This window comes from Chenopodium quinoa, unplaced genomic scaffold (assembly GCF_001683475.1).
Source record: "Chenopodium quinoa cultivar QQ74 unplaced genomic scaffold, ASM168347v1, whole genome shotgun sequence".
Taxonomy (NCBI): Eukaryota; Viridiplantae; Streptophyta; class Magnoliopsida; order Caryophyllales; family Amaranthaceae; genus Chenopodium; species Chenopodium quinoa.
This window is the reverse complement of record NW_018745470.1, coordinates 308576-335949: the sequence shown is the minus strand read 5'-3', so window position 1 is coordinate 335949 and position 27374 is coordinate 308576. Positions and strand designations below refer to the sequence as shown.

Below are 27374 nucleotides of genomic sequence, written 5' to 3'. Positions count from 1 at the left end.
AATTGAAAATTAATTTGAAACAAAATTGTGTTGAACAGGACATTAAGTCAGATGTTCAAAATGAAAACACCAAAAACGAAGAAATTAGAAGATATAAAAGCAAGTCCAATTGTTGATCTAAAAATATTGCAAGAATTAAACAAAGAAATTTCAGAAAGTCCATCAAACAGGTATATTTTGAATTTTTAATTCACATGTTTCCTGTTTAATGTGAATATATGTTATTTTTTTGAAGGAAAATTCTAAATAATAAACTGAAAAACCCACAATTGTGTATTTATGTTTGTATATTTGCTTGCATGTTTATCAATTTTAATTATGTATTGATATGTTTTTGAACAACCCTTCAAACTCTTTTGAACAACAATAAATAACCACTGAACATATTTCATTTCAGTTTGTATTGGAATAATTGATAATATTTAATTATTAAGTTTTCAGATGAACACCCTATAAAAAAATTTTGAACAATAAACAACAAGCACTGATCGAACACCCCACAATTCTATATATATTTGATTGTATATTGATATATTGTGATAATGTTTGGATATTTTTTTGAACAAACCATGAAAAACATTTGAATGACAAAAAATAATAACTAAACACCTTCAAATTTAGGTTACTTTACATTAAAATATTATTATGTTCATATAAAATTAAATTTGGTTTATTGTCAAATATTAATTAGAAATAATATATAAAATTTGGTTTATGTTCATATAAAATTTGGTTTATGTTCATATAAAATGTTAATTTTGTTGTTATTTTTCTTTATTAACAGTCCAACTGCTGGAAAGCACCCTAGCTGAAACATCTGAACAACATCCTAAAACTTCTGAACTCTGGAAATTCTGAAAAACCTCAACCAACTTATGTACTCCAATTAGAAAGTTCTGAACAACCCATGGGAACTTCTGAACTCCCATCAGGAAATTCTGAAAAACCTCAACCATCTTCTGTACTACCATCAGAAAATCCTGAACAAAATCAACCAAATTCTGTACTCCCATCACAAAATATTGAACATCCTAAGGAAATTTTTTTACTCCCATCAGAAAATCCTGAACAACCTCCAACAAATTATGTAGTCCCATCACAAAATATTGAACATCCTAAGGAAACTTCTGTACTCCCATCAGAAAATCCTGAACAACCTTCAACAAATTCTGTAGTCCCATCTGAAGAACAAGGAAATTCTGAACAAAGAAATTCTGAACAACCTACAGGAAATTCTGAACCAGATGGAAGCAATGGTGACAATGCTAGTCAGCCCACGCCAAGGTAAAATGTTAATATATTTTTTGATCATTTTATTTATAGCGTAATGTTCATTTAATTACATAAATGTAAGAATTTTTTAACTTAAACTATATAAATGATTAAAACAGGAAGAAAAAACATATAGCTACAAAAAAAAAAGGAAAAACACAACCCCTACAACATTAAGAGTGTTGCGCAGCCAAAGCACCCCAGAAGAGCAAGAAAAGCCTGTTGAAGCAGAGGTAATTCCAGAATCAGATTTTAACATAGCTCAGAAAATTAGAAAAGGGGTTCAAACAAAACAGAAGGGGGTTCAGATCAAAGAAAAAACTGGTGCAAAGGAAGGAGGACAATCTTCACAAAAGGTTATTAAAAAGGGAGTTCTAAAGAAGGGAAAAGAAGTTCAGAAAAAGGTTGAAGAAGTTCAAAAAAAGGAGAAAGGAGAAAAAGTTGAGAAGATTGAGAAAAAAAAAGAAAGAGAAAAGTTGATGATGATGAGCTGATTGATGACAATGTAGTGAATTTGAGTGATGATGATGAGGTTGAAGAAGAGAAGTGATAGGCCGTCGTCGAGCCTACCAAAGATAATAATTCCTATCTTGGTCTCACTAACAATAGTAAGGGTAAGAAAGGGTCGAACCCAAGAGAGGCGTTGAATCAACCACCGAGTACTACCGTTTAAATAAGCTAAACGAATTCTAAATTGGGTTGGTTTTTAGTAACTTCTTCTAACACAATTCAACTAAGCTAAGAGGAGGTTAACAATATTAAGAGGAATCTAGGGCTTGGGTTATACCACTCAACTTCATCACAAATCACAATTAGCATGCAACAATCAAGGTAAATTAATGGGATAAATTAGGGGAAGTCATCTAAAGCACCCAACTACTCTCTCAAGCTAGAGGGATTACTTGAATCATGAATACGACCTACTCTCGTGGTTACATAGCATAAAACAAGTGTTAAAGCATAATCACGATGACATAAACATTCCCTTGACCGGTAATCCCTATTCTCATGGCATTTCGGGTCAATCAAGCATAAGGGAGCTAACTCAAGTTCATCTCTCGATCCTTCGTTGAGAAAGCTTGGATAAATAGTTCTAGCAATGGCCATATACAAGAACTAAGCAATTAAACCACTTAAGCTCAACTAATTAACATCCCACAACAACCAAATTAGCACATGCAACAAGTAATTAGTGACTACATTGAGGGTTTTGCCCAAACCCTAGAATTTAGACTACTCACAATCCATGGGGGTTAAAGCAATTAAAGATTTCAAGCAATTCATGAACAAATTCAAACTAAGGATTAAGCTAATTAACAATCCAAAACATGCAAGAACTAGCAAATAATTAACAACAAAGTAAAGAGAAGTAGAAAAGATGAGTAAGAAATGGTTACTATGAAGCTTCAAGGTGAGCAACAATGGTGGATTTTGTCTTCTACAATGATTGAATTTGAATAATTCCAAGCTAATAATTGAGAACTAACTAATGATTTGAGAATTTAATGTTCTAAGACTACAAACTAAGAGAAAAACTCTGAAAAAACTGCCTCCCCCCCCAAATGAGCTCTCAAGGGGGATTTATATGACCCCCAAATAAAAAGGACGGAGAAAACAAGGAAGGAGTTCGACTGCAGGTCTGCACGGACGTGCCAGATTTGGCACGGACGTGCAAGGCTAAGCACGGTCGTGCCAAGTTTGGCACGGACGTGCAGAGGGGGCAGAATTGAGGCAGAACGTACTGCTAAGAATCGAGCAGTTCCGCACGGACGTGCAGATATTGGCACGGACGTGCAGCTACATCTGCACGGACGTGCTTAATTTGGCACGTCCATGCAGGCCTTGGCAGAATGTTCTGAGTTTCTGGAGCACTTCTGCACGGACGTGCAAAGTCTGGCACGGTCGTGCACCCTCTTCTGCACGGACGTGCCAGATTAAGCACGGCCGTGCAGGCCTTGGCAGCTTGCTGAAGCTTTCTGGAACCTCCTGCACGGACGTGCAAGGTCTGGCACAGCCGTGCAGGGTCTTCTAAACCCCTTTTTTCATCTTTTCTTCTATAATGCTCCTTTCCTTGGCTTCTTTCATCCATCTTCTTGCTTCTAACCTCGGCTTTGTATCCATGGGCTCCATTTGGTCGTTCTTTTGAACCTGGAATCTCAACAAAAACACCAACAACCCGTGAAGCATAGGATACACAAAAATTGCATAATAATAGAGTAAAAATGAACCAAAACGCAATTTATATCAAGTAAACTAGGTTCAAAACACCCTAAAATCGTATCAAATAGCAAGTTATCAAATCCCCCCAAGCTAAGCTTTTGCTCGTCCTCGAGCAAAACAAAAATGTCAAACCAAAGGAGGAAAACAAATTGCTAATCATCAATCCAAGGAGAGGCAACAAGGGGGAAGCATACATAAACAAATCCGCATGGTGACAACCATCATCACTTTTAGCACAAGTGAGAAGCAATTTAAACCTCTATGTCGCCTTAGAGGACGAGTTTTTATCTCGTGAGGGTTTCCAATGAGTTTGCCCCACAACTCACGCAGACCACAACAAAACTATCAAACTACACAAGTTCTGATGTTATTATCACCCAAGTCAACTCATCGAGATATAAATCGCAAGCAAGACAAATGAGCGACTTTCAAGAATTACCAATCATACAAATGTGCACATGAGTTGGGGGTAAAGAGGAGGACTAAGCAAGATTGCACTAGGATACTTCTTTAGACCTTTTACTAGTTCATTAGAGCACACCTAGATATTCCAAAGTTGTAATGAGCCCTCTTTCGGTTATAAAATCTCAAAATGCTAGTCCACCTCCCAAAATGCACACCCAAGGCCCCTTGATTACACTCTAACTCGGGAATTTCACAAGAAACAATAAGCAACAAATTCGACAATGTGTGGGAGGCATCCACAAGTTGACCTCTAAAGAAAAGAAAATCAAAATTTTGAGAATTTTTGGGGGAGTTTTTTTTTTTGTTCTCCCTTCTTTTCTATTTATTTTTTTTTATTTTTTTTTCTCATTTTTTTTACATTATTGCCCTCGCCTCTTTTAACTGTGAGCGGCTCTTTCTTTATTCGAAACGTGTGGCTTATTATGCCACTTATTACACATAATACAAGTATAACCAATTCCCTAATAGAGTTTCATTTCGGGGAGGAAAGGAGGCACATTAAGGGCACAAGGGACCGCAATTCAATTCAAACATAACCTACTTGAGCGAATTAGACAATATCCTATACTGGGTGTGCAATTGAGCATTCATTGACTTTCATTTCATATACACTAATGCAATCAAGATTAATAGACCTCTAAATGACCCCATCTCTTGCATACACCCTTCTAAGAGAACTAGTACTCATCGCTCAAGAGTCAAGCAAGAAAAACATATAAGCATTGTCATTTGAGTCTCAACCTTGGGAATTTTTTTTTCATTTTTCAATTTTTTCATCATTTTTTTTTTTGAAGAGAAAGCGAAAATATTCACATTACTAACTAGAGAGGGAACACTAATATTCACATGACAAGAGGTTTGGATTTCAAGGAAGCTAAATTGGATTAAGGGCCTTGGATATTAGGGAAATGAAACAACCAAAACAAACGCAACCAAACAAACCAACATGTCAAGAAGGCATGCAAATGACTCCCCCCAAGTTATCATAAACATTGTCCTCAATGTTAAGCAATAAAAGCTCATAAAAAAAAAGGAGAAAGAAGACTAACTCAAGGATCGGGTCTTCTTCGACGCTTGAACCTCCTTGGTACCTTTGTTCCTGTTGGTTGTTGTTGGAAGACATGCACTTTGTGCTGTTTTTTTTTTCTTTTGTTTTTCTTTTCTTTTTTTTTTTTTAAGTTAATCCACTACAAAAGTATTCGGGTTGCCTCCCGGAAGCGCTTCTTTAACGTCACTAGCTTGACGACATTGCGCTATCCAAAATTAGGGAGGGTCAAGGCACATCTTTTTGACCCATCTTATTGTTCCCACACACTTGCCATTTTCCTTAGGCAAAATAATCACATTGCTATCATCACTAGAAATGCAACCAAACATCTTGTCTATCAACTTGATCTTGTTTTTCTTTTTCTTCTTGGCCCTCTCTTGCTTTTTCACCTCCGGAGCATGAGTCAATTCATCTTGTGACTCCTCCATGTCTTCTTTCAAAATATTAACCAAAACATCAACCCGATGAACTTGTTTAACCATGGGGTCATTCAACGTTTCCGGAAATGAGAAAGAGATTCTTTCATGCCCAACATGTAAGGTAAGCCGCCCTTGTTTCATGTCAATATTAACACCCGCGGTTTTCAAAAAGGGCCTACCCAATATGAGAGGAATTTTGAAATCCTCATCCATCTCCATGATTACAAAATCACAAGGCACAAGAACCTTCCCCACTTGAATTGGGATATCCTTCAAGACTCCCAATGGGACTTTAACCGAGCGGTCGGCTAGTTGGATTGACATTTTGGTGGGGCTAATCTCCCCAAGATTTAATCTTTTTGCCATAGAGAGAGGCATAAGGCTAACACTAGCCCCAAGATCACACAAAGCATTTGTTGATTCAAGATCTCCAACCTTAACTGGTATAGCAAAACTACCGGGGTCACCAAACTTCTCGGGAAGCTCATTTTGAGGAATAGCACTTATCTCCGTTGGAAGAGAGATAGAATCACTCTCCTCAAGCCTACTCTTGTTAGAAAGAATATTTTTCAAAAACTTTGCATATGTAGGCATTTGAGACAAAGCATGGAGAAGTGGAATGTTTGATTGAAGTCCTTCCATTTCATCAAGGAACTTAGAAAGTTTCTCATTTAGCTTCTTCTCTATCATTCTATGAGGGAATGGAATATGAGGCTCATATGCTCTCAATGGAGCTTGACTCTTCACTTCTCCCTCATCTCTCTTTGAGGCACCCTCATCACTCATTTTTGACCTTCCTCTCGCCTCCTCACTCACTTCATTTTCAAACTCACTTTCATCTACCCAACTATCTCCCTCATCTCCCTTTTTGGCAACATTTTCTCTCATAATTGGAGTTTCATACCCCCCTTCCATAATCAAGGTGATTGATTTTGCTTGCTCTTTTGGATTCATTACCGTTGTGCTTGGAAATTGACCACCGGGGTTAGAGGTGCACCCAACTTGTTGTGCAATTTGAGATAATTGACTTTCAATCATCTTATTGTGTGCTTGGAGTTGTTGAATTGAGCTACTAACTTCCCCATTGATCTTGATTTGTTGGGTCATGAAGGTTTCCAAAACGGATTCAATGTTGGATTTTGGAGGAGGAGGGGCTTGATTGTATTGGGGTCTTTGTTGGACATTGTCTCTTTGATTGGGGTGGCGATAGGGAGCTTGTTGTTGTGGAGGGGGTTGATTGTAAGGAGGAGCTTGGTTGTAATTGTTTTGAGGAGGGGGAGCTTGATTGGGTTGTTTCCACCCAAAATTTGGATGTTGTTTCCAACCTTGGTTAAAAGTTTGGGAGTAAGGATCATTCCTACCAAGTGAAGCCACATGCTCCGTTGTAGTGTTGCAATAGGATGCCAAGTGGTCATTTCCTCCACAAGTCTCACAAGACATGACTTGTGGGGAGGAGCTACCGGGCACATTGTTCACTTGATCTAGCTTTCGAGCTAACATATCAACCTTTGAAGCAATAAGATCTATTGCTTCAAGATCATGCTTACCGCCCTTCTTGGGTTGACCTTGCCTTTTATCACCTCCATAAGCATAATGCTTAGCCACTTCCTCAATCATTTTGTAGGCCTCGTCAACCGATAGCTTTTTAAGGCTACCTCCGGCTCCCGAATCAAGGTTGGCCCTTGAGGTAGGAGTAAGACCATCATAGAAGCTTTACACTATGAACCATGAGGTGAAACCGTGGTGAGGGCATGCTCTAGTATAATCTTTGAACCGCTCCCATGCTTCACTCAAAGTTTCATCAACCTCTTGGTTGAAGTTTGTGATCTTCCGTCTTAATTCAGCGGTTTTCTCGGGAGGGCAATACTTCCCAAGAAAAGCTCTAGTCACCTCATCCCAAGTACTCAACGATCCCTCTTCAACCATTCTCAACCAATGCTTTGCTTTGTCTCGAAGGGAGAATTGAAACATGTGCATCCGAATAAACTCTTCCGAAATGTTGTTTTGCTTGATAGTTGTACACAATTCAAGAAAGTTGTCCAAATGAGCAAAAGGACACTCATAAGGACTACCCCCAAATTGATCGCTTTGAATCATGCGGATGAGTTGAGGTGAAAGCTCAAAGTTGTTTGCATTCGTGGTGGGAAGACGTATGCCACTCCGAAGTTGGAATGCGTTGGGGTGGTCATAGTCTCTTAACAATGGTTGAGGAGGATTCTCTCCCATGTTATCTTCTTCGTTAGCTCCAAAAACCTCTTCCGGATCGGAATCCGAATATACAATGGAAAACTCGGGTGTGCCTTGCAAGAGTCTCCTCACGTTTCTCAAAGTCCTATTTAGCTCTGGATCAACGGGAATAAGCGGTGATTGCTTACTCTTTCGTGTCATGCAAAGTCAAACAAAGCTAAGAAAAACGTTAGCAATGACTATCGCAAGTTAAACACACATAAACAAAAATTAAGGTAAGAAAACTATTATACATATACACACATCTGGTCTCATTCAACAATAATACATTCAATGTGACTTTGCCTCCCCGGCAACGGCGCCAAAATTTGATAGGCCGTCGTCGAGCCTACCAAAGATAATAATTCCTATCTTGGTCTCACTAACAATAGTAAGGGTAAGAAAGGGTCGAACCCAAGAGAGGCGTTGAATCAACCACCGAGTACTACCGTTTAAATAAGCTAAACGAATTCTAAATTGGGTTGGTTTTTAGTAACTTCTTCTAACACAATTCAACTAAGCTAAGAGGAGGTTAATAATATTAAGAGGAATCTAGGGCTTGGGTTATACCACTCAACTTCATCACAAATCACAATTAGCATGCAACAATCAAGGTAAATTAATGGGATAAATTAGGGGAAGTCATCTAAAGCACCCAACTACTCTCTCAAGCTAGAGGGATTACTTGAATCATGAATACGACCTACTCTCGTGGTTACATAGCATAAAACAAGTGTTAAAGCATAATCACGATGACATAAACATTCCCTTGACCGGTAATCCCTATTCTCATGGCATTTCGGGTCAATCAAGCATAAGGGAGCTAACTCAAGTTCATCTCTCGATCCTTCGTTGAGAAAGCTTGGATAAATAGTTCTAGCAATGGCCATATACAAGAACTAAGCAATTAAACCACTTAAGCTCAACTAATTAACATCCCACAACAACCAAATTAGCACATGCAACAAGTAATTAGTGACTACATTGAGGGTTTTGCCCAAACCCTAGAATTTAGACTACTCACAATCCATGGGGGTTAAAGCAATTAAAGATTTCAAGCAATTCATGAACAAATTCAAACTAAGGATTAAGCTAATTAACAATCCAAAACATGCAAGAACTAGCAAATAATTAACAACAAAGTAAAGAGAAGTAGAAAAGATGAGTAAGAAATGGTTACTATGAAGCTTCAAGGTGAGCAACAATGGTGGATTTTGTCTTCTACAATGATTGAATTTGAATAATTCCAAGCTAATAATTGAGAACTAACTAATGATTTGAGAATTTAATGTTCTAAGACTACAAACTAAGAGAAAAACTCTGAAAAACTGCCTCCCCCCCCAAATGAGCTCTCAAGGGGGATTTATATGACCCCCAAATAAAAAGGACGGAGAAAACAAGGAAGGAGTTCGACTGCAGGTCTGCACGGACGTGCCAGATTTGGCACGGACGTGCAAGGCTAAGCACGGCCGTGCCAAGTTTGGCACGGACGTGCAGAGGGGGCAGAATTGAGGCAGAACGTACTGCTAAGAATCGAGCAGTTCCGCACGGACGTGCAGATATTGGCACGGACGTGCAGCTACATCTGCACGGACGTGCTTAATTTGGCACGTCCATGCAGGCCTTGGCAGAATGTTCTGAGTTTCTGGAGCACTTCTGCACGGACGTGCAAAGTCTGGCACGGTCGTGCACCCTCTTCTGCACGGACGTGCCAGATTAAGCACGGCCGTGCAGGCCTTGGCAGCTTGCTGAAGCTTTCTGGAACCTCCTGCACGGACGTGCAAGGTCTGGCACAGCCGTGCAGGGTCTTCTAAACCCCTTTTTTTCATCTTTTCTTCTATAATGCTCCTTTCCTTGGCTTCTTTTATCCATCTTCTTGCTTCTAACCTCGGCTTTGTATCCATGGGCTCCATTTGGTCGTTCTTTTGAACCTAGAATCTCAACAAAAACACCAACAACCCGTGAAGCATAGGATACACAAAAATTGCATAATAATAGAGTAAAAATGAACCAAAACGCAATTTTGTATCAAGTAAACTAGGTTCAAAACACCCTAAAATCGTATCAAATAGCAAGTTATCAAGAAGCTATGTGTTAGAGTGGGACATGTTAAGTTTATGAAGTTTGTAGGTAGCTTAACCCCACAACAAAAACAAGCAGTGCAATAAATGGGATTTGGGGCATTTCTTTCTATGAATTTGCCACAAAATGATGTAGTATTTTGTGCTTGGCTGTTGAAACATTTTCAAGAAAACAGCAGCACTCTATACTTTTCATTTAACAAATCAATGGAGATCAATGAACAAGATGTTCAGATTGTATATGGAGTACCTAGACGTACAAAAATTGTTTCTGAAAAAGAGCCAAAGAAGGCAGAGGAAGAAGATGAAGATTTTGAAATTGTGACACCTTTGATGAGGTGGAGGGAAGTGTTGGGGTGTAAAACTGGTAGCCCTAGAACCCAATGGATTTTTGAGAAGTATGTAAGTGAGGAAGAAAAGAAGATCAAGAGAGATCAGCAAGCTTTGCATAAGAGAAAATATGTCACATCAGACATAGAGTTAAAAGAGAAGAACACAGGAGAAGCAACTGAAATGTTCAAAATAGATTTCCTTGTGCTCGCTGTGAACTCAATGATGAAAACAAGCCAAAACCTTCACTGCCACTACAAATTCCTACACTTAATTCAAGATTGTGATGAAATAAAGGAATTGAATTGGTGCAAGTATGTGCTACAAAGTCTGATTTCCATAGTACCTAAGTGGAAACAAAACACCAAGGGTTTTTTTAAGGGACCACTGCCTTTCTTGTTGGTATGCTTTTGACTTTTGTTATTTTTTATTATTTGTTCATATTGTATTGCATGATGTTCAAAAGTTATACCTATTAGTTCAAAATTAAAATGGCATATGTTCAAAATGTGTTTGCCTTATTATAATATGAATTATACCTTGTATTCTTATGTTCAACGGTTTTGGTATGACTGTTCAAAATTTTAATGTCTTATATTCCTATGTTTGTTTCAAGGTTTTTGATTATGATTGTTCAAAATTTTAATGCCATATATCAATATGTTCAAAGTTTTAAGGTTTTTTATTATGTTTGTTCAAAATTTTAATGCATATGTTTGTTGCATTTTTTTAAAATTTCATAATAGAAATAATGTTTTGGTATGCTTTATTAATGGCACAGTTGTTGTATTGTGATCGAGTGCAAAAAAGAGGTATTGAGCAACCAAGGACATACCCAATCATTTCATCTTGGAATAGAGATATGCTTCAAGAGAGAATGAAATTGGAGGGAAACTCTCAATTTGGATTGGGAAGTTTGTTAGAAAGAATACAAATACCTGGACAGTAACAACCAAAAGTTCAACAACAAGAAAGTGATGATTTGCCAATATTTGAGAATCTGCCAACCAAGGTTCATTTTTTTTTTTCTGTTCAAAATTTATTTCTATTTGTTCAGAGTGTTATGATAAATGTTCAAATGTTTTCATCTAAAGTTCAAATAATAAAGAATACTTTAATACTTGATCATCAAATCAGTTAAACATTCATTCTTTAAATTTCTGATGTTCATCAACTTATAATGCATGTTCAAAATACTGTAAACTTAAGTCAATTATTTTATATTGAAATATGGAGGAATTTATGGATGATTTGATGGATATTGTAAAGACTTTGGGAAGTTGTGTATAAAAAATTACTGAGAAGCTGAAGCTAGGAAAAAACCTGTTCCCTAACAACATGATAATCAATAGTGTTGAAAGTCTTATTGGAAAAAGAAAGAATGATGCTTCCAATTTGAGTGAAGATGAGGCTTTCTTTGGAACAGAGTCTTTCTTGAAGGCTATTGATCAAATTGAAAGAGAGTATTTGGAGAAGAAGGAAGTTGAGAAAAAAGAAACAGAAAGAAGAGAAGCTGAGGAAAAAACAAAAAAAAGAGAAAAGAAGAGCAAGGGGAAAACAGAAGCTAGGGGGATTATAGCATGGAAAGTGCTTTTGATTTGGGAATTGATGATCCTCCAACACCAACACATGTTCAAATTGGAGGAAGTAGAAGTCCTATGGTAAGTGGTGCTTCTCCTATGGCAAGTGGAGATCAAAGGGAAGAAAGTGCTGTTGTTGGGAAAAGTACACTTGACTTAACACTTACCATAGGTAGAGGAGAGAAAGGTCCTAAAAAAGAAGTGGCAGAAAGTGGTGAAAAGGGAAAGGCAAAGGAGGTGCCTTTTGAAATGGCAGAAGTTGATGCACCTGGAAAGTCATCACATATGCCTTTTGAAGACATATTTGATGATGCCACTGACTTTGCCAGAATATTTGAAACCAATGATGCAACACTTGATGATTTTTTGAGGAACCCACTTTCAAAGGACTTTTAATATCAAGGGTAATGTCATTCTATCTGAACATCTATATGTAATTTTTCGGGCAGTAGGGTAGAAAAAAAAAAGAAAAAGATATGTAAATATTTTGGAAGTAATGTAATGAATCTGTAATTTTTTGGACAACTAGGATAGAAGCTGAAAAAGTCAGCATAAATATTTTGGATGAAATCAGAACAAGTACAAATATATATGTATTTATGAAGTATTGAATGATATATTTACTATATTAATTTTCTGTGTTCAAATAATTATATTTAGATGCTCATATGTCTTTATTGTATGTTCAAATCTACAGATCTAAAGAAGAAGCAGGAAAAGAAAAAGAAGTTTCTGAAAAATCAAAGGGGTAACTGTATAAGAACATATATATTCGATCAAAGTTCATTAAAAATTCATATACAGTTCAGTTTCGTAAATGTATAGTTCAAAAAAACTAACAATACTTTTATATTGATACATTAGACCAAAAAAAAACAGGATGTTGATGCAAACAAAAGACCACGAAGAGAAGTTACAAAATTTCCAGCTTGTCTAAAATCCCCATTCATGATTAAATATGTGGATTTGTTCAAAAATGTTAGTGCAATGCAAGCAACTTTATCTGATTATGTATTCAGTGAAGGTCCTAATGAGTAAGTTTTCTAATATAATTTCATTGTTCAAAAATTAATTTACTTTGTTCAGATATTTATTTATATAGTTCAAATAATAAAATGAAGCTTAACTTAATTTGTTATTTTTTTTCTTGTATTGGCAGTGAAGTACTGTACCATGATGGAGAAAATAGTGTCAACAGGGAAGAAATGAGGACACTTGGAACAGATGAAGAGGTCGACAATGCAGTTATCGATGCTTGGGCTCATATTCTGAACACCAAAGGCAAAAAGCATAGCATTTACTTCTCCACAATGCCATACGTAAGAAAATATATATTCAATATTCTTAAATAAACCATATTTAATATTTTTCTACAAAATGTTCAGTATATTTTGTTCAGTGTTCATTATATTTATAATAACTGTTCATTATTTGAATGGTTAATTGCAGTTGATTGTCTGCACAGACAAGGGTAAAAGTGTGAACACCACAAAAGAAGTAAGACATGAGAAGTTTGCAGAAAGATTGAACTATGAAATGACAAATAGTGGTATCACCAACATAAAAAAAAATATAGGGAATTCTTGTTTCCTGTGCTTGCATTTAAGCACTTCTACTTGCTATGTATGAACATGTACAATGGCACAGTTGATTTTATTGATAACAGGAAGCTTCCAATGAATGTCAAAGAATCTACAAAATATGAAGATAATCCTCAAAAAATGGTAAAGTACTAAATTATTTTTTGTTCAATTTGTTCTTAGACTGTGTTCAGTAAATTGAGTTGAGATGTTCAAAAAGTATGTTATTATGTTTTACAGCTAGAAGCTTTTGTGAACAAAAGATTATACAGGAAGTGATATTGCTGGAGTCTTAAGTTTCAAGACTGATTTGATCAAGATGAAATGGAGAAGCAATTTGGATCATAAAAATTGTGGTGTTTACGTGATGAAACATATGGAAACATACACAATAGAGCCTTTGGTAGAATGGAATTGTGATTTGAAAGCAAATAATGTGAGTTTCAAAAATACTGTTCAAATGTTTTCTTTTTATGTTCAAGACATTTTATATAGTCTTCATAATTATATAATTTCGGGGTGCATGTTCAGGTTGATCAAATAAGGAAGCTTAGATTGCAATATTGTTCAGAAATAATATTAAGCCCCACCAACAAAGAAGGATACAGAGTGAAAATGGCAGCAAGAAGAAGAATGGAGGAGAATTAATATTTAGGTTTATTGACATTTCAAGAGACAGTGATTTTATGTAATTTGTTTGAATTTGAAGTTTGATGAAGACAAATGTTGTTTGAATTTTTAATTTGGATTGAGATTGACATAAATATGTAATATTTGTAGTAAATGTTGACATTAACCTTGTGTTCAAATAATAAACTATAGTAGTTCATTTTATAAAATATGTTTGTCAATATTTATTTTGATTAAAAAATTATAACAATAAAATTATAATGCAAAAATTTTCATATATACTGAAAATTAATAAGCATTTGAATATTATTACATATTGAAAACCTATGAAAAAGTGTTCAAATATATTGAAAACCTATGAATTACTTTTCTTGTCAAACATTAATAACATTGTATCATAATTTGAAACATTAGAAAATCCAGAAGCATGAGACCCTTCATTCCTTGCATTGCGACCAACATCAAAATACTAAAAACACAAAAATTAAAAGAACGATAAAAAAAAACCAAAAAACCAAAATTCATAAAAAAAAACAATAATACAAAATAAAGAAGAAAATGTTCACACTTACTTAAGCCCATTTACTAGTTTCATATCGAAAAATTCTGTTATGATTCACTTCAGATACTTTCCTTTTTTTAGCCTGAGAACCACTTGAAACCTAAAATAAAAATATATAGTTCAGATTATAATGTAACACGTTCAAATTAAATTAAAGAAAGTTCAGTAAAAAAGTTACATTTCTTGCAGAAGACTGAGAACCAGTTGCTGGAAAATTAGTTGAAGCTTGATGACCATGAACCTATAGAAAATTAAGGTTAGTTCAGAATTTAAGGAGAATAGTTCAAAAATAACATTTATCAGTTCAATATAAAAATTACATTTGATAAAGGTGGCTGAGTAGCTCTTTAGAAAGATTTTATATTTTTAGCTTGAGATCCACATACCTAAAAAAACATATAATATATACACACACACATGTTAATAAATTATCTTTAAAAAATGTCAAGAATGTTAAGAGTAAAGAGGTTAAATTTACAGAAGAAGGTTGAGCATTTGTTCTTGGAATGGTTTTTGAAGCTTTTGATGCTGATGGCTGAGAAGAATTAGGACCTGAAAAATTATTGGATGATTGACCTTCAAAAACCTACAAAAATAACAAAAGATCAGTAATAAAAAAAAGAAGTTCAAAATATATAAAAGAAAAATCAAGAAAAACATACATTTCTTGAAGAAGACTGAGCAACACTCGCTGGAAAGTTAGTTGAAGCTTGAAGACCAAAAACCTACAGAAAATTAAAGATAGTTCAGAATCTAAATAGAAAAGTTCAAAAACAACCTCAAAAAGTTCAGCAAAAAAATTACATTTCATAAAGGTGGCTTAGTTGTTGGAAAAGAATTTGAAGCTTTTGATGAGAATGACTGAGAAGAATTAGTTGAAGCTTGATGACCAAAAACCTACAGAAAATTAAAGATACTTCAGAATCTAAATAGAAAAGTTTAAAAACAACATTAGATAGTTCAGCAAAAAAATTACATTTGATAAAGGTGGCTTAGTTGTTGGAAAAGAATTTGAAGCTTTTGGTGAGGATGCCTGAGAAGAATTAGTTAAAGCTTGATGACCAAAAACCTATAGAAAATTCAAGTTAATTTAGAATAATAAAACACAAATTCAAGAAAAAACTTAAAAAAGTTCAATAAAAAAATTACATTTGAAAAAGGTGGATGAGTAGATCTTGACATATTTCCAGATGAAGGCTGAACATTATTTATTGAAAAGGTATTTGAAGCTTTTGATGAGGATGGCTGAGAAGAATTAGGTCTTGGAAAATTGTTGGATGATTCACCTTCAAACACCTACAAAATTAACAGGTTCAAAATATAATATAAAAAGTTCAAAAGTATAACAACAAAAGTTCAAAAAAAAAAAAATTAATTACATTAGCTGAAGATTGCTGAGTAGATTTAGTTGAAGGGTTACTATTTTTGAATCCTTTTCCATTTGAAGCTTGAGAACCAGTTCTGAACCCATCACCAAAAACCTAAAAATAAAAATGAAATTAAACATATATAATACAAAACAGTTCAAAAAAGACAATTAAAATATTCAAAAAATACTTACATTTGCTGATGATGAATAAGAAGCATTGGTTGTAGCTTTACTATTTTTACTTTGAACATTCTTTTTCTTAGAAAGTACAGAGAGATTTGGTCCTTGTGTTGTTGGATGTGAATAAACCAAAGGATCTCCATCATCATCTAAAACCTACAAAATTTTAAAAAAATTATAAGTTGTTCGATAAAAAAAAAAAAAAGAAGTTCAGATAAAAAGAAAAGAGGTTCAAAATTACCTCAACAACCAATTTTTGGACAGTAGCTCTGGCTTCGTCTTTGTATTCATCTACTTTCTTTTTCCAACCCTTAGCTTTATTACATGCTTTCTCAACAGTACTCTTTGGCCTGTAGTTTCTCTCACCCTTTTTCCTAGCTATTTTTGGATTGTTTATGAACCCTTCTTCATTACCTTCTTCTTTAGCTTCTTCACCAACTTTAACATCATCAATATGAATTGGACCCATCACACTTTCCACCTTTTCACGTAACATTTGAAAAGTATACTCAAATTCATTTCTTGCTAAAGATCTTCTTGACATGATGTCACTAACTGAACATACTTCCTAACCATTTGAACTCTCCAAACAGCCGAATGAACAACTTTAACATCTTCACGTCTCTTCATCAGACACATGACTACACATAGCCTTCTTAGTCCACCTCTTCACTATATTCTGCTCTGGTATTTTTTGAACACAATGAATATTATATATACGAAGAGAGTGTCCACATAACAACCCCATCTCACTCCAATACTTACAAGTGCAATTGATGTTAAAGGTGAATTTCTCATAAGTAACTTCATGCCTTATAATGTCCTTATTTGGCTTCCAAACATAATAACAAATAGTATCATCATCTTCATGATTTCGCTCTTAACAACATGAAATACCTTTTGGAAAATTGATCCTCAAATACCACATACACGGAAATAGTATAAATCTCCCTAGCGTGTATGAGAAAACTAACATTAGCTACTGCAAGATGACAGTTACCCCTCAGAAAACATAAATCTTGCTTACTTTCTTTACTCCTCCACTCTGATGTAACATCAAGAAAAGTACTATAAAAGTCACTCAAACCATCTGTTTTATTCAATGTATTAGAAACAGAATGATTTTTTGTTTCACTCCTTTGGGATGACAAAACTCCATCCGAAAAATAATCCTTTGAATAAGCAGGACACCATTTCTCTTTGATATCATACAAGTGATTTAACCAATCATTTTCTAAACACTTGAATTTTTTCATCATTCTATTAAAAAAACAAAAGACAAATAAACAAAATGATAAAATAGTTGTTCAAATTACAGCAACAAAAGTTCAAAACATATATCATATTGTTCATATGCACTTGTTAATCATAAAGAGTAAACAGGTTGAAATTAAATAATTATTAGTTCATATATAAACAAAGGTTCATATCTTAAAACATTAAATTCAAATAATTAAATATAATGTTCAAAACGAAATAAATGATATTAAATTCATATAAATGTCTGAGTTCAAATTCAGACATAAAAAGTTCAGAATATAAAATAAATAGTTCAAATAAGATTAAAGAAAGCTTACCTGGGCCAGTAATGTTGAAATTCAGCAGACTTTCACAGTACTTGAGCAAATAATCAAATACTTCTGGAAACCCTTTCAATATTATGAGCCCTCCTATATTGGTCTTTGAATTCTCACCAAGGTGCCAAGTGCACAAACGGTGTCGAGTGCTTGAAAAAATTTCTCGAATTGCTGCAGCAATTGAAGGGGCTTGATCGGTCATTAAGGTTATAGGGTGTCGACATTCTCCCATAGATCTCATAAAAGCCTCATACAACCATACAAAATTGCTGGTCTTTTCATCAAGAACAAAACCCATTCCAAACATGACATTATTACAATGATGATTCATACCAACAAAAGGGGCACAAATCATGCCATATTTGTTGGTTCTATAGGTGGTATCGAAAACCATCAAATCACCGAAGCTTCATAATCCCTTCGTATTCTTCCATCCCTCCAAAATACACTACAAATCGCATGATTTCAATCAACCTCAAACTCATAATAAAAGTCACTCTCTTTGGCTTGTCTTGCAGCAAATGACTTGATCAAAGCATTACAATCACCACCATCTAATCTGCCAGCTTTTTCAGTAGCTAAAGCATTGTAAACATCAGTAACAGTGTAGCATAAATTAGGAGATCCACCAATTTCTTTCCACAAAGCACGAAGAGAATCTGTAACCCTAACCCCACTAGCCTTCATAGTACTTATGAACTTCAAATGCTCACCTTGCATTTTCCTTTGAGACCTAAGGAGATGTCTTTTCTCAACAGGTATCATAGCATGATTATGATCCATATTGTGTTTAACAGCAGTCAAAAAACCTTTCTCATCAATAACAAAATCAATGTAAGCTTCACAACATGTACGGTAATTAATCCAACTTAGAATACTTCCTAGGCACCTTAGAAGAAGTATCCTTCAAACCAGCATTTGAACATACATAATTTCTGCTTCTCCAAACACTTGTAGTACCAACATATCGAACTTTCCCTTTCCTAATATTAAATCCATTCTGAAATGCATAATCATTATACATTTCATATGCCTCCGCATCACTGTTGACTTGTTTCCACTGCAATTCAGACTTTTCACTTTCCTTATAAACAAATTCATACTTATAAACTGCAATAAACAAACAAAATGCATAACAAACATTATTATAGTTCAAAAATAAAAGAACAAAGTTCAAATAAAAGGATAAGATGTTCATAATTACTTGTACAATTCTATATTAAAAAATATACAGGATCAAAGGTTCAATAAAATAAAATAAAGATTCAAAAAATAACATGACAGTGTTCATAATATAGTTAAACTACTAATAATACGACTAATACGAATTATAAACAAATAATATTCATAAAATTCATCAAAAAATGATAAAATTCATCACAAATTAATAAAATACGATAAGAAATCAAAATATCTTAAACAAATTCCAGAAGCTAATCGTAAATTGATCAATAATTTAATTAGTTCATCAATTAATAAATTGAATAATACAACTAATTAAACCTAAATCTTATGCAATGTTCAAAATCATATTTGTTTAGGGTAATTTTACCCTGCCACGTGGCCCAATCAGAAGGTGACACGTGTCAGCCCCAGATTGGTCTAAAATGGACCAATCCCTGCTCGACACGTGTCATTCCCAAAATTAAGGGAAAAGGCAGCCTTCAGGCCCAAATCCCGAGAATGCCGCCAAACGGCGCAACCCACCAATGATTAGGGTTCAGTAACCTAATCAGGGGCACAATTCCCAAAGACCCTATAAATAGGGAGATGTCCCTCATTTTGAAGACACGTTTTACCATTGATTACACATTTTACTCTTTGATAGAGGCATCCTGAGCTTGGAATCCGAGCAGATCCCCACCTAAATTTCCGCACCTTTTTTCTCCCTTCAAGTTTCTAACTTGTGCGTCGGAGGCGGAGCACCACCCAACTGGTGTCTCCGTTTGTTTTGCAGGTACAACTCACCCAGGATCAGTCTTCGTGTTGTAACTCTCCCGAGGGACAAAAACACCCAAAACATTTGGCGCCGTCTGTGGGGAGAGTACCTCGAAGATGGTTCAAGAGTCTGTACCACCCCCTAACCGTCTGGGCGAAGACCCAGAAGTCTTTAGACCATGAGGAGGATGAGGATCCTCAGGTCGAAACCTCTACAGCCGAGGACGGCTCTCTCAGAGTCAAGCGCATCCGGCCCAGAGAGACTCTGGAGCGGGGCGCCTCCCAGGCGGGTCCGAGCAGACCTACTGGGCAGCCGGAAGGGGCAACCCAAGCGGCAGCTGGATCGGCCCCTGTCACCCGAGACGAACTCATGAGGTTCATGACGAGTTTCAAGGGTGAAATTACAAAGCTGATCACCAAAAGCCAGGCTGGCCCAAGTAAAGGTCAGTCGGCGAAGAAGACTCCTCTAGAGAAGGGGAAGTTAGTCAGAAACAGGCAGCCCACTCCTCACCCAAAGGAGAAGGCAGCCGGGACCATCGATTGGTCAAAAATTCTCCTTCCTGGGGGGAACACCAATAACCCTCGCCGGCCTCATCAGCCGGTGAGAAGTAAAAAATCAACTCTCGATGCCCGGGAGATCATCAACCGGAAGAGAAATCAATCGCTACCTGAGTCGGCTTTAACGTCGAACTTTCCAGACAGCTTCAACAACATCTCTGCAGGGAGTGCACCCTCCTTGCATGAGAGCCAGACAGGCGGTAATACCGTCCATTCTGGCCCTCATATGATTGGAGCCGTCCCGTACGTGCCTACTCAGGCTTATGGGCAGTATCCTCCTCACTTCATGCAGTCGGCCTTCTTTGGGGGTCAGGCGGCATATCCAAATGTCCAGCCATTGGACTGGCAGCTTCGCCTGCTGCGCCTGGGTGAACAACCTTCTGCGTTCACTCGGGAGATAACCGAGGCGGCTCAGCCGGCCAAGGTTAAGAATGTGTTGGTTGGTACCTATGATGGTACCACCAATCTGGAAGACCACCTCATGGCTTACACCAACCTCATGTATCTGCAGGGGTTGGATGATGTCACTTGGTGTCGATGCTTTCCGGCTACATTGAAGGGCATTGCCCAACAATGGTTTGGCAACCTGCCAGCCGGGTCCATAGACAGCTTCAGGAAGCTTGCCTTCCTGTTTGCTTCCAACTTCTCAATGAACATCCCTGCTAAGAAAACAAGCCTTGATTTGAGCACTGTTAAGCAGGGAGAGAGAGAAGGGTTGCGCTCATATGTCAGGCGATTCAACCTGATCAGAATTCAGATTCAGGGACTGTCTGATGAGGTAGCTTTTACAGACTTTTTTAAAGGTCTGAGAGACGGGTCGACCTTTAAGTTCGACCTAGTCAGAAAAGGGGCTTTCACCCTACAGGCGGCCCTGAGGGAGGCGGAAAGCTACATTCAAGCTACCGACCTCTGCTCGCCTGGTAGCCAGTCGGACTCCAAGAAGTCTGACAAACAGAAAGACATCCGGTCAGCTCAACCGGCTAAAAACAAAGAAGAGAGCAAGAAAAGAAAAGAAGTCTGGGCGGTTACTGACTCTGACCAGCCGTCCCAGAAGAAAAAGAAAGAATTTAAACCGTACGTCCCCAAGTACGAGTTTAATAAAGACTGCAACTCCATCTTCATGGAGGTAAAGGACCGGCTGTCCATTGAGAAGCCGAATCCTATGAAGAAATTTGTTCAGACACGAAACAAGAATAAATTCTGTCAGTTCCATGAGGAGGTCGGCCATGACACCAACGACTGCTTCAGTCTTCAGCGTACGTTGGACCGTCTGGCTGACAAAGGGCTGTTGAAGTCCTACATTTCTAAGTCCACAGTCGGGGCAAAAAATAAAAACAAGGGCCAGTCCTCCAAGACTACCCCCCAGCCTGCTAGTAGCTCGGATACCGATAAGGAGTCGGTCTACACTATAGCAGGCGGGTTCTCATGTGGTGGCCCTACCATCCGGGGCACCAAGAGCCATCTTCGAAAGATGGACAAAGATGATGATGAACAGGCAGAAGCCAGCTCCTCCTTCCCAGACGTCTTGATCACTGAGAAGGATAGGGGCAGCGTTCGCCGCCCGCATGATAACCCGGTGGTCATTGAATGTAAGGTTGCCAATCAGCTGGTTGGACGGATCCTTATAGACACCGACAGCTCATCAGACATCATCAGTCTCCGATGCTTGCAAAAGCTGAAATACAACGTCAGCAGCATGCATCCGGTCACCCACCCCTTGGTTGGTTTTGGGGGTGGGATGGTCTACCCAGCCGGGAGAATTGACTTACCTATCCGGCTGGGAGGTAAAGGCCAGGGACGACATATTGTCGTCAGATTCTTGGTCGTTGAGGAGTTGACCGCCTATAACATCATTCTTGGCAGGCCAACCCTCAACGTAGCCAAGGCAGTAATCATCCCTTCCCTCATGCTCATCAAGTATGAGAGGGATGACGGCTCTGTTGGTTCCTTGAATGGGGATCAGAAGACGGCCCGAGAATGTTATCTCTCAGCCGTCCGAGATACCGTGGCCTCAGGCGGTCAGGAACCAATAAACCTTGACAACGTCAACGATGCCGATCCAGCTCCTGCCCCATCAGCAGCCGGAAAGAAAAGAAAGGCTCCTCTGCTGGTGGAGGTGAAAAAAGAGAAAAAATAGCAATCACTGACCGGTGAACGGTCAGATGAGCTCCGTCCCCAACCGGCTGGCGAAAGCATTGATCTCATACTGGATGACAGCCGTCCAGAACGCACTGTTAAGGTTGGGACGGTTGCTCATGCTACCTTAGGTGCAAGCTTGCACCTTCTGTTGAAAGAATTCAAAGACATTTTTGCCTTTGAAGTGGAAGAGATGCCAGACGTCAGCCCGGATCTTGCTGTCCACAAACTCGCCGTGGACCCCAAAAAGAAGCCCATCCGGCAAAAGAAAAGAAATCACGGCGAGGAAAGAAGTCAGGCGGCAGCTGCCGAAGTCAAAAAGCTGCTAGACGCCAGGTTCATTCGGCCTTGTAATTTCCCCGATTGGGTGGCCAATGTGGTCCTTGTGAAGAAACCGAACGGGACCTGGCGCATGTGTGTTGATTACATAGACCTCAACAAGGCGTGTCCAAAGGACAGTTATCCGCTTCCAAAGATCGACAGTCTGGTCGATTCTACAGCCGGTCACGCCTTGATGAGCTTTATGGATGCCTACTCCGGCTTCCATCAGATACCCCTGTGGAAGAAAGATCAAGAGAAGACGGCCTTCGTCACTGATCAGGGGCTATTCTGTTATACTGTGATGCCGTTTGGCTTGAAAAATGCGTCTGCCACTTTCCGACGGATGATTAATACGGTCTTCATTTATCAGATTGGGAGGAATGTGGAGGCGTACATTGATGACATGATAGTCAAATCCAAGCTACAGACGGATCACCTTGCTGATCTCCGAGAAACATTCACCACCCTCAGGCGGCATAAGGTTATGTTAAATCCTAAGAAATGCGTCTTCGGTGTTGAGTCTGGGAAGTTTCTCGGATTCCTGATTGATCAAAGGGGGATAGAGGCTAACCCCGAAAAGATACAGGCGGTGATTGATATGAAGTCACCCCGCTCTGTTAAGGAAGTTCAGAGACTCACCGGTTGTCTGGCCGCCCTGGGGAGGTTCCTCAGCCGGTCAGGTGACAAATGCCTCTACTTCTTCCAAGCAATCAGGAAGAAGACCAGATTTGAATGGGGGGATGATGCTGAGGCGGCGTTCCAGAGGTTGAAAGAGCATTTACATTCTCTGCCTAGGTTGGTCAGTCCTTTGCCTAGGGAGACGTTGTACATGTATTTAGCCGTCTCAGACCATGCCCTCAGTGCCGTTCTCCTTGCTGAGCGAGACGGCGTGCAGCTCCCGATTTACTTCATTAGCCATGTTCTTAAAAATGCTGAACTCCGGTACCCCATGGTTGAAAAATTTGGCCTCGCTTTGTATATGGCATTCAAAAAATTGAAGCCTTACTTTTTGGCACATCCGGTGGTGATTTACACGGACCAGCCACTTAAGCGGCCAATGTCTACCTTGGACTCATCCGGGAGAATGTTGAAATGGGCTATTGAAATGCAGAGCCTTGAAATCACTTACGAACCAAGAAAGGCAGTGAAAGGTCAGGCGTTTGCCGACTTCATTGTGGAAATGACTCGTCCGGTGGCTCCGGATAATCTTGATCAGGTTTGGAAAGTGTACGTAGACGGGAGCTCTACAAAGAACGGTTGTGGTGCAGGCGTAATTTATGAGTCTCCTGAAGGAGACAGATTTGAATATGCACTACGCTTCAAGTTTCAGGCCTCTAACAATGAGGCGGAATATGAAGCCCTGCTAGCCGGCATACGCATGTGTAAGGCGGCAGGGGCCATGAAAATTGACGCCTACTCTGATTATCAATTGGTTGTTAGCCAGTATGAGGGAAGTTATGAGGCTACCCATCCGGCTATGATTAAATATCTTCAGGAAGTCAAAGAAGAGACCAAGGCACTTGAGGAATTTCGGCTGAATCAGGTGCCTAGGTCGGAAAACAACCAGGCGGATGCATTGTCAAAGCTGGCATCTTCCGCCTGCCATGATACGCCTCGGTCAGTCTTCTGGGAAGTTCTTGAAAAGAGAAGCATCTATGAGGATCCCGTTGGAATTCTGGACCGAAGCTCTACCTGGATGGATGGCATCCGGGCCTATCTCTCAGACGGTACACTCCCTGATTCGCCACAGGAAGGAGCCGTCCTGAAAAAGCGAGCTGCAAGATTCGAGTTGAAAAATGGAGAACTCTTCAAGGCGGGGTTTCTGAAGCCTTTGTTGAAGTGTGTCACCCCAGAAAAGGGGAAAGAAGTTCTCGAAGACTTGCACTCGGGATTCTGCGCCTCTCACATAGGCAGCAGGTCCCTAGCCGTCAGAGCCAGACGACATTACTTTTGGCCCACTCTTGAGGCGGACGCCAAGGAGTTGGTGAAGAAATGTGACAAGTGCCAAAAATTTGACAAACTCATTCACCGTCCGGCTACTGATCTGACGGCCATTCACAGTCCAATCCCGTTTGCAAAATGGGGCATGGACATTCTAGGTCCTTACACGCCTGCTCTAGGCGGAAAGCGCTATATCTTAGTGGCTGTGGATTACTTCACCAAGTGGGTTGAGGCTGAGGCGGTTAAAAACATCAAGACCTCAGACGTAATTTCCTTCATCTGGAAGAACATTATCACCCGGTACGGGGTACCCATGTCTATGGTTTTTGATAATGGTCCTCAGTTTGAGACGCCTCAGCTAAAAACTTGGTTAGGAGATCAGGGGATCTCAAGCTATTTTGCATCTGTTGGCCGGCCCCAAGCAAACGGCCAAGTTGAAGCTTTCAACAAACTCATCTCAGACGGCATTAAAAAGAAAATAGAAAGAGCTGGTGGCTTATGGGCAGAAGAATTAATCCATGTCCTGTGGCCATCCGGACAACAGCGAAAGGGGCAACCGGTGAAACCCCATTTCTCATGGTTTACGGTGCTGAAGTCGTCTTGCCCATCGAACATTACGAGCCGACTCTCAGAGTCATGTTGTATGATGAAGAGGCAAACTGGGAAGCAATGCGCCTGGCATTGGATTCACTCCCAGAACGCAGGGGCAATGCCGCCTTGCATCATGAGATTTACCGTCTGAGAATGACGAGAGCCTACAACAAAAAAGTACACAAGCGTCCCTTGAAAGTTGACGACTTAGTGTTACAAAAAACGGAGGCAACCGGTAGGGCCAATGAGTTGGGAAAGCTAACCCAAAATTGGGAAGGCCCCTATCGGATCTATGAAGAAGTAAGGGACGGAACCTACCTCCTGGAAACTCCAGACGGCAGGCGTCTGCCTAGAACTTGGAATGTAGACAATCTAAAAAAATACTACTTCTGAGAATGTAAACTTTTTGTAAACAGTGAGTCAGTTAATGAAGATTTAGACTTTGTTTGCAAAATTATCGTTTGATTATCCATCCGGGTAATATCCAGGAGGATTCCTCATTTACCTAACGAAGTTCGATACTTAGTGAAGGTTTCATTTGTTAGTCCGCCTGGGTAATACTCGGATCTCTTGTTTATTTAAGTTTGATACTTTGTTTATTCAACTGCTTGACTATCCGCCTGGGTAATACTCAGACGGATTCTCCATTTATCTAACTAAGTTTGATACTTAGTATGATCAAATATTTGTCTGTCCGTCTGGATATTACCCAAACAGACTCGTATGCTTAATAAACTAAGTTCGATACTTAGTGTAAATTCAACACTGATTAAGAAACTAAGCACAAAACGTTTATTGGCTACACAACCGGTCTCAAACAGGACCAGAGGCTAAAATGGCCGGATGGTTGCTATTTTTATAAAATCGCCTGTCCCAACATGGACAAAGGCGTCCGGCGACACCCCTCCGGGTGCAATCGTCGCAGAGAACAGATTATCTGTCGGTTCTACGTATCCATACAGACGGTTCAAAAATTGAACGACCAAATTGGTCAACTCATAGCCGTCTGACTAAAATAACCTACGAAGAACGAATAAGTTCCTAAATACCGGATGCCCATAGGCATCAGTCGATAACCGGCTGAAGTTCTCACTTAGGTTATTTATTTTTAAAATGCACCTCACCCCAATTGGGGCAAGAGTTCAATGGCTATGAAATCTCTACCAAGACGGGCATAAGCCGTCTGTGTAGTGACTGAAACGCCTGTTGGTGTACGGCTGTGCACTTGGTTTGGGGCAATCACTACTGTGATTGATTGACTGACAAACATATCATGCTCTTTGCAGCATCAGACGTTTTCAAGTCAATCAACCAACTCCAATTGAAACCAATCACACAGCCGTCCAGGGGCAAGGACAGTCGGACTACTGATTAGTTAGGCAAGAAATCGCCGCATGCTTTTGATAATTAAGGCAAAAATTAAAATTTGCAAAAAACAAAAATTCAAATGCTAAATGATCAAAACCGACTTAGTCGATGCAATTCATAAAAGTCCATCCAACCAAACGGTTGTAATGGATTAAATGTTAACCGGACCCCGTCCGGGAGAAAGAAATTGTTAATTAACCCGGCTCCATAGCCGGTAAAAACACAAATACTCGGCACGCAGGCCGGAAAAAGCAAGTTTTGGCATACAGCCGCTGAATAAAAAAAAAAAAGCAAAGACTGGCATACTGCCGCTGAGGGGTCACTTCTGGCTTGCAGACGGAGCCTCCTGGTTCTCCCCCTTCTCCTCATCATCTGAGGGAATTTGGTGCGCTTCGCCGGGACCAGGAAGCTCAGGCGCGGTTGGCTCACTGTTGCTGAGCCAGGCTTCAAAGGAGGCAGGCTCTGGCTCACCTTGCTCTCTCAAGTACACCACGTACTCGGCATAGCTATGTGCCATTGCCCAGATGCTATAATCAGCTTCTGGGTACAAGGCAGCCCAAGCAATCTTCATACGGGCGTCGTTGTCAGCATCACTCTCAGCAACAAGGCGGTTTTGCTCCGCCTCCAGGGTTGCTGCAAAGTTTTTCTGAGCTTGAGCAGCATCCTTCTCCAGCCTCTCAACCTTGGTTTTCAGTTTGCCAAGGTCCGCCTGGGCCTTCTTGAGCGCCTCATCAGCCTGCTTGGCGCTCTCGTCTGCCTTCTTTTGGGCCTCCTCCGCCCCCTTCTTGGCCGTCTCAGCATCCGTTGCCCGCTGGTCGGCCGCCTTCAGATCTAGCTCCAGCTGCTGGATTTTAGACGCCTGTGTCATAATTATTGCTTTAGTTTCAAGTTCATTTACGATAGTTGAGTGGAAAGCAATATTATCAGCGTCTATGGCGGACTTCTTGGCCCTTTTTACCTCTTCCCATTTGCGGGAATAAGG

General features: G+C 39.1%; 3 protein-coding genes across 3 annotated transcripts; 1 reads left to right on the top strand and 2 right to left on the bottom strand.

Moving 5' to 3' along the window:
• The first annotated feature begins 907 nt into the window (after positions 1–907).
• Positions 908–1766, top strand: LOC110715124 (cGMP-specific 3',5'-cyclic phosphodiesterase-like). The gene is made up of 2 exons (XM_021893698.1): positions 908–1284; positions 1463–1766. The coding sequence occupies exons 1-2, from the start codon at positions 908–910 to the stop codon at positions 1764–1766; spliced, it is 681 nt and encodes a 226-aa protein (XP_021749390.1).
• Positions 1767–5220: 3454 nt separating this feature from the next.
• On the bottom strand, positions 5221–7041 carry LOC110715123. The gene is made up of 2 exons (XM_021893697.1): positions 5831–7041; positions 5221–5779 (listed from the first exon to the last, which is right to left on the bottom strand). The coding sequence occupies exons 1-2, from the start codon at positions 7039–7041 to the stop codon at positions 5221–5223; spliced, it is 1770 nt and encodes a 589-aa protein (XP_021749389.1).
• Positions 7042–16578: 9537 nt separating this feature from the next.
• Positions 16579–17837, bottom strand: LOC110715121. The gene is made up of 3 exons (XM_021893696.1): positions 17540–17837; positions 16886–17052; positions 16579–16794 (listed from the first exon to the last, which is right to left on the bottom strand). The coding sequence occupies exons 1-3, from the start codon at positions 17835–17837 to the stop codon at positions 16579–16581; spliced, it is 681 nt and encodes a 226-aa protein (XP_021749388.1).
• Between the last annotated feature and the right edge of the window lie 9537 nt (positions 17838–27374).

Excerpts from the sequence above, each read along its gene's own strand:
- LOC110715124 (XM_021893698.1), top strand. The coding sequence starts at position 908 with ATGGGAACTTCTGAACTCCCATCAGGAAATTCTGAAAAACCTCAACCA. Across the intron at positions 1,285-1,462 it reads GCTAGTCAGCCCACGCCAAG|CCAAAGCACCCCAGAAGAGC; the intron begins GTAAAATGTTAA and ends AGTGTTGCGCAG.
- LOC110715123 (XM_021893697.1), bottom strand. The coding sequence starts at position 7,041 with ATGATTGAGGAAGTGGCTAAGCATTATGCTTATGGAGGTGATAAAAGG. Across the intron at positions 5,780-5,830 it reads CTTGAATCAACAAATGCTTT|ATTAAATCTTGGGGAGATTA; the intron begins GTGTGATCTTGG and ends TATGGCAAAAAG.
- LOC110715121 (XM_021893696.1), bottom strand. The coding sequence starts at position 17,837 with ATGGGTTTTGTTCTTGATGAAAAGACCAGCAATTTTGTATGGTTGTAT. Across the intron at positions 17,053-17,539 it reads TTTCAACATTACTGGCCCAG|ATGGTTTGAGTGACTTTTAT; the intron begins GTAAGCTTTCTT and ends TGAATAAAACAG. Across the intron at positions 16,795-16,885 it reads ATACTATTTCCGTGTATGTG|CCAAATAAGGACATTATAAG; the intron begins GTATTTGAGGAT and ends TATGTTTGGAAG.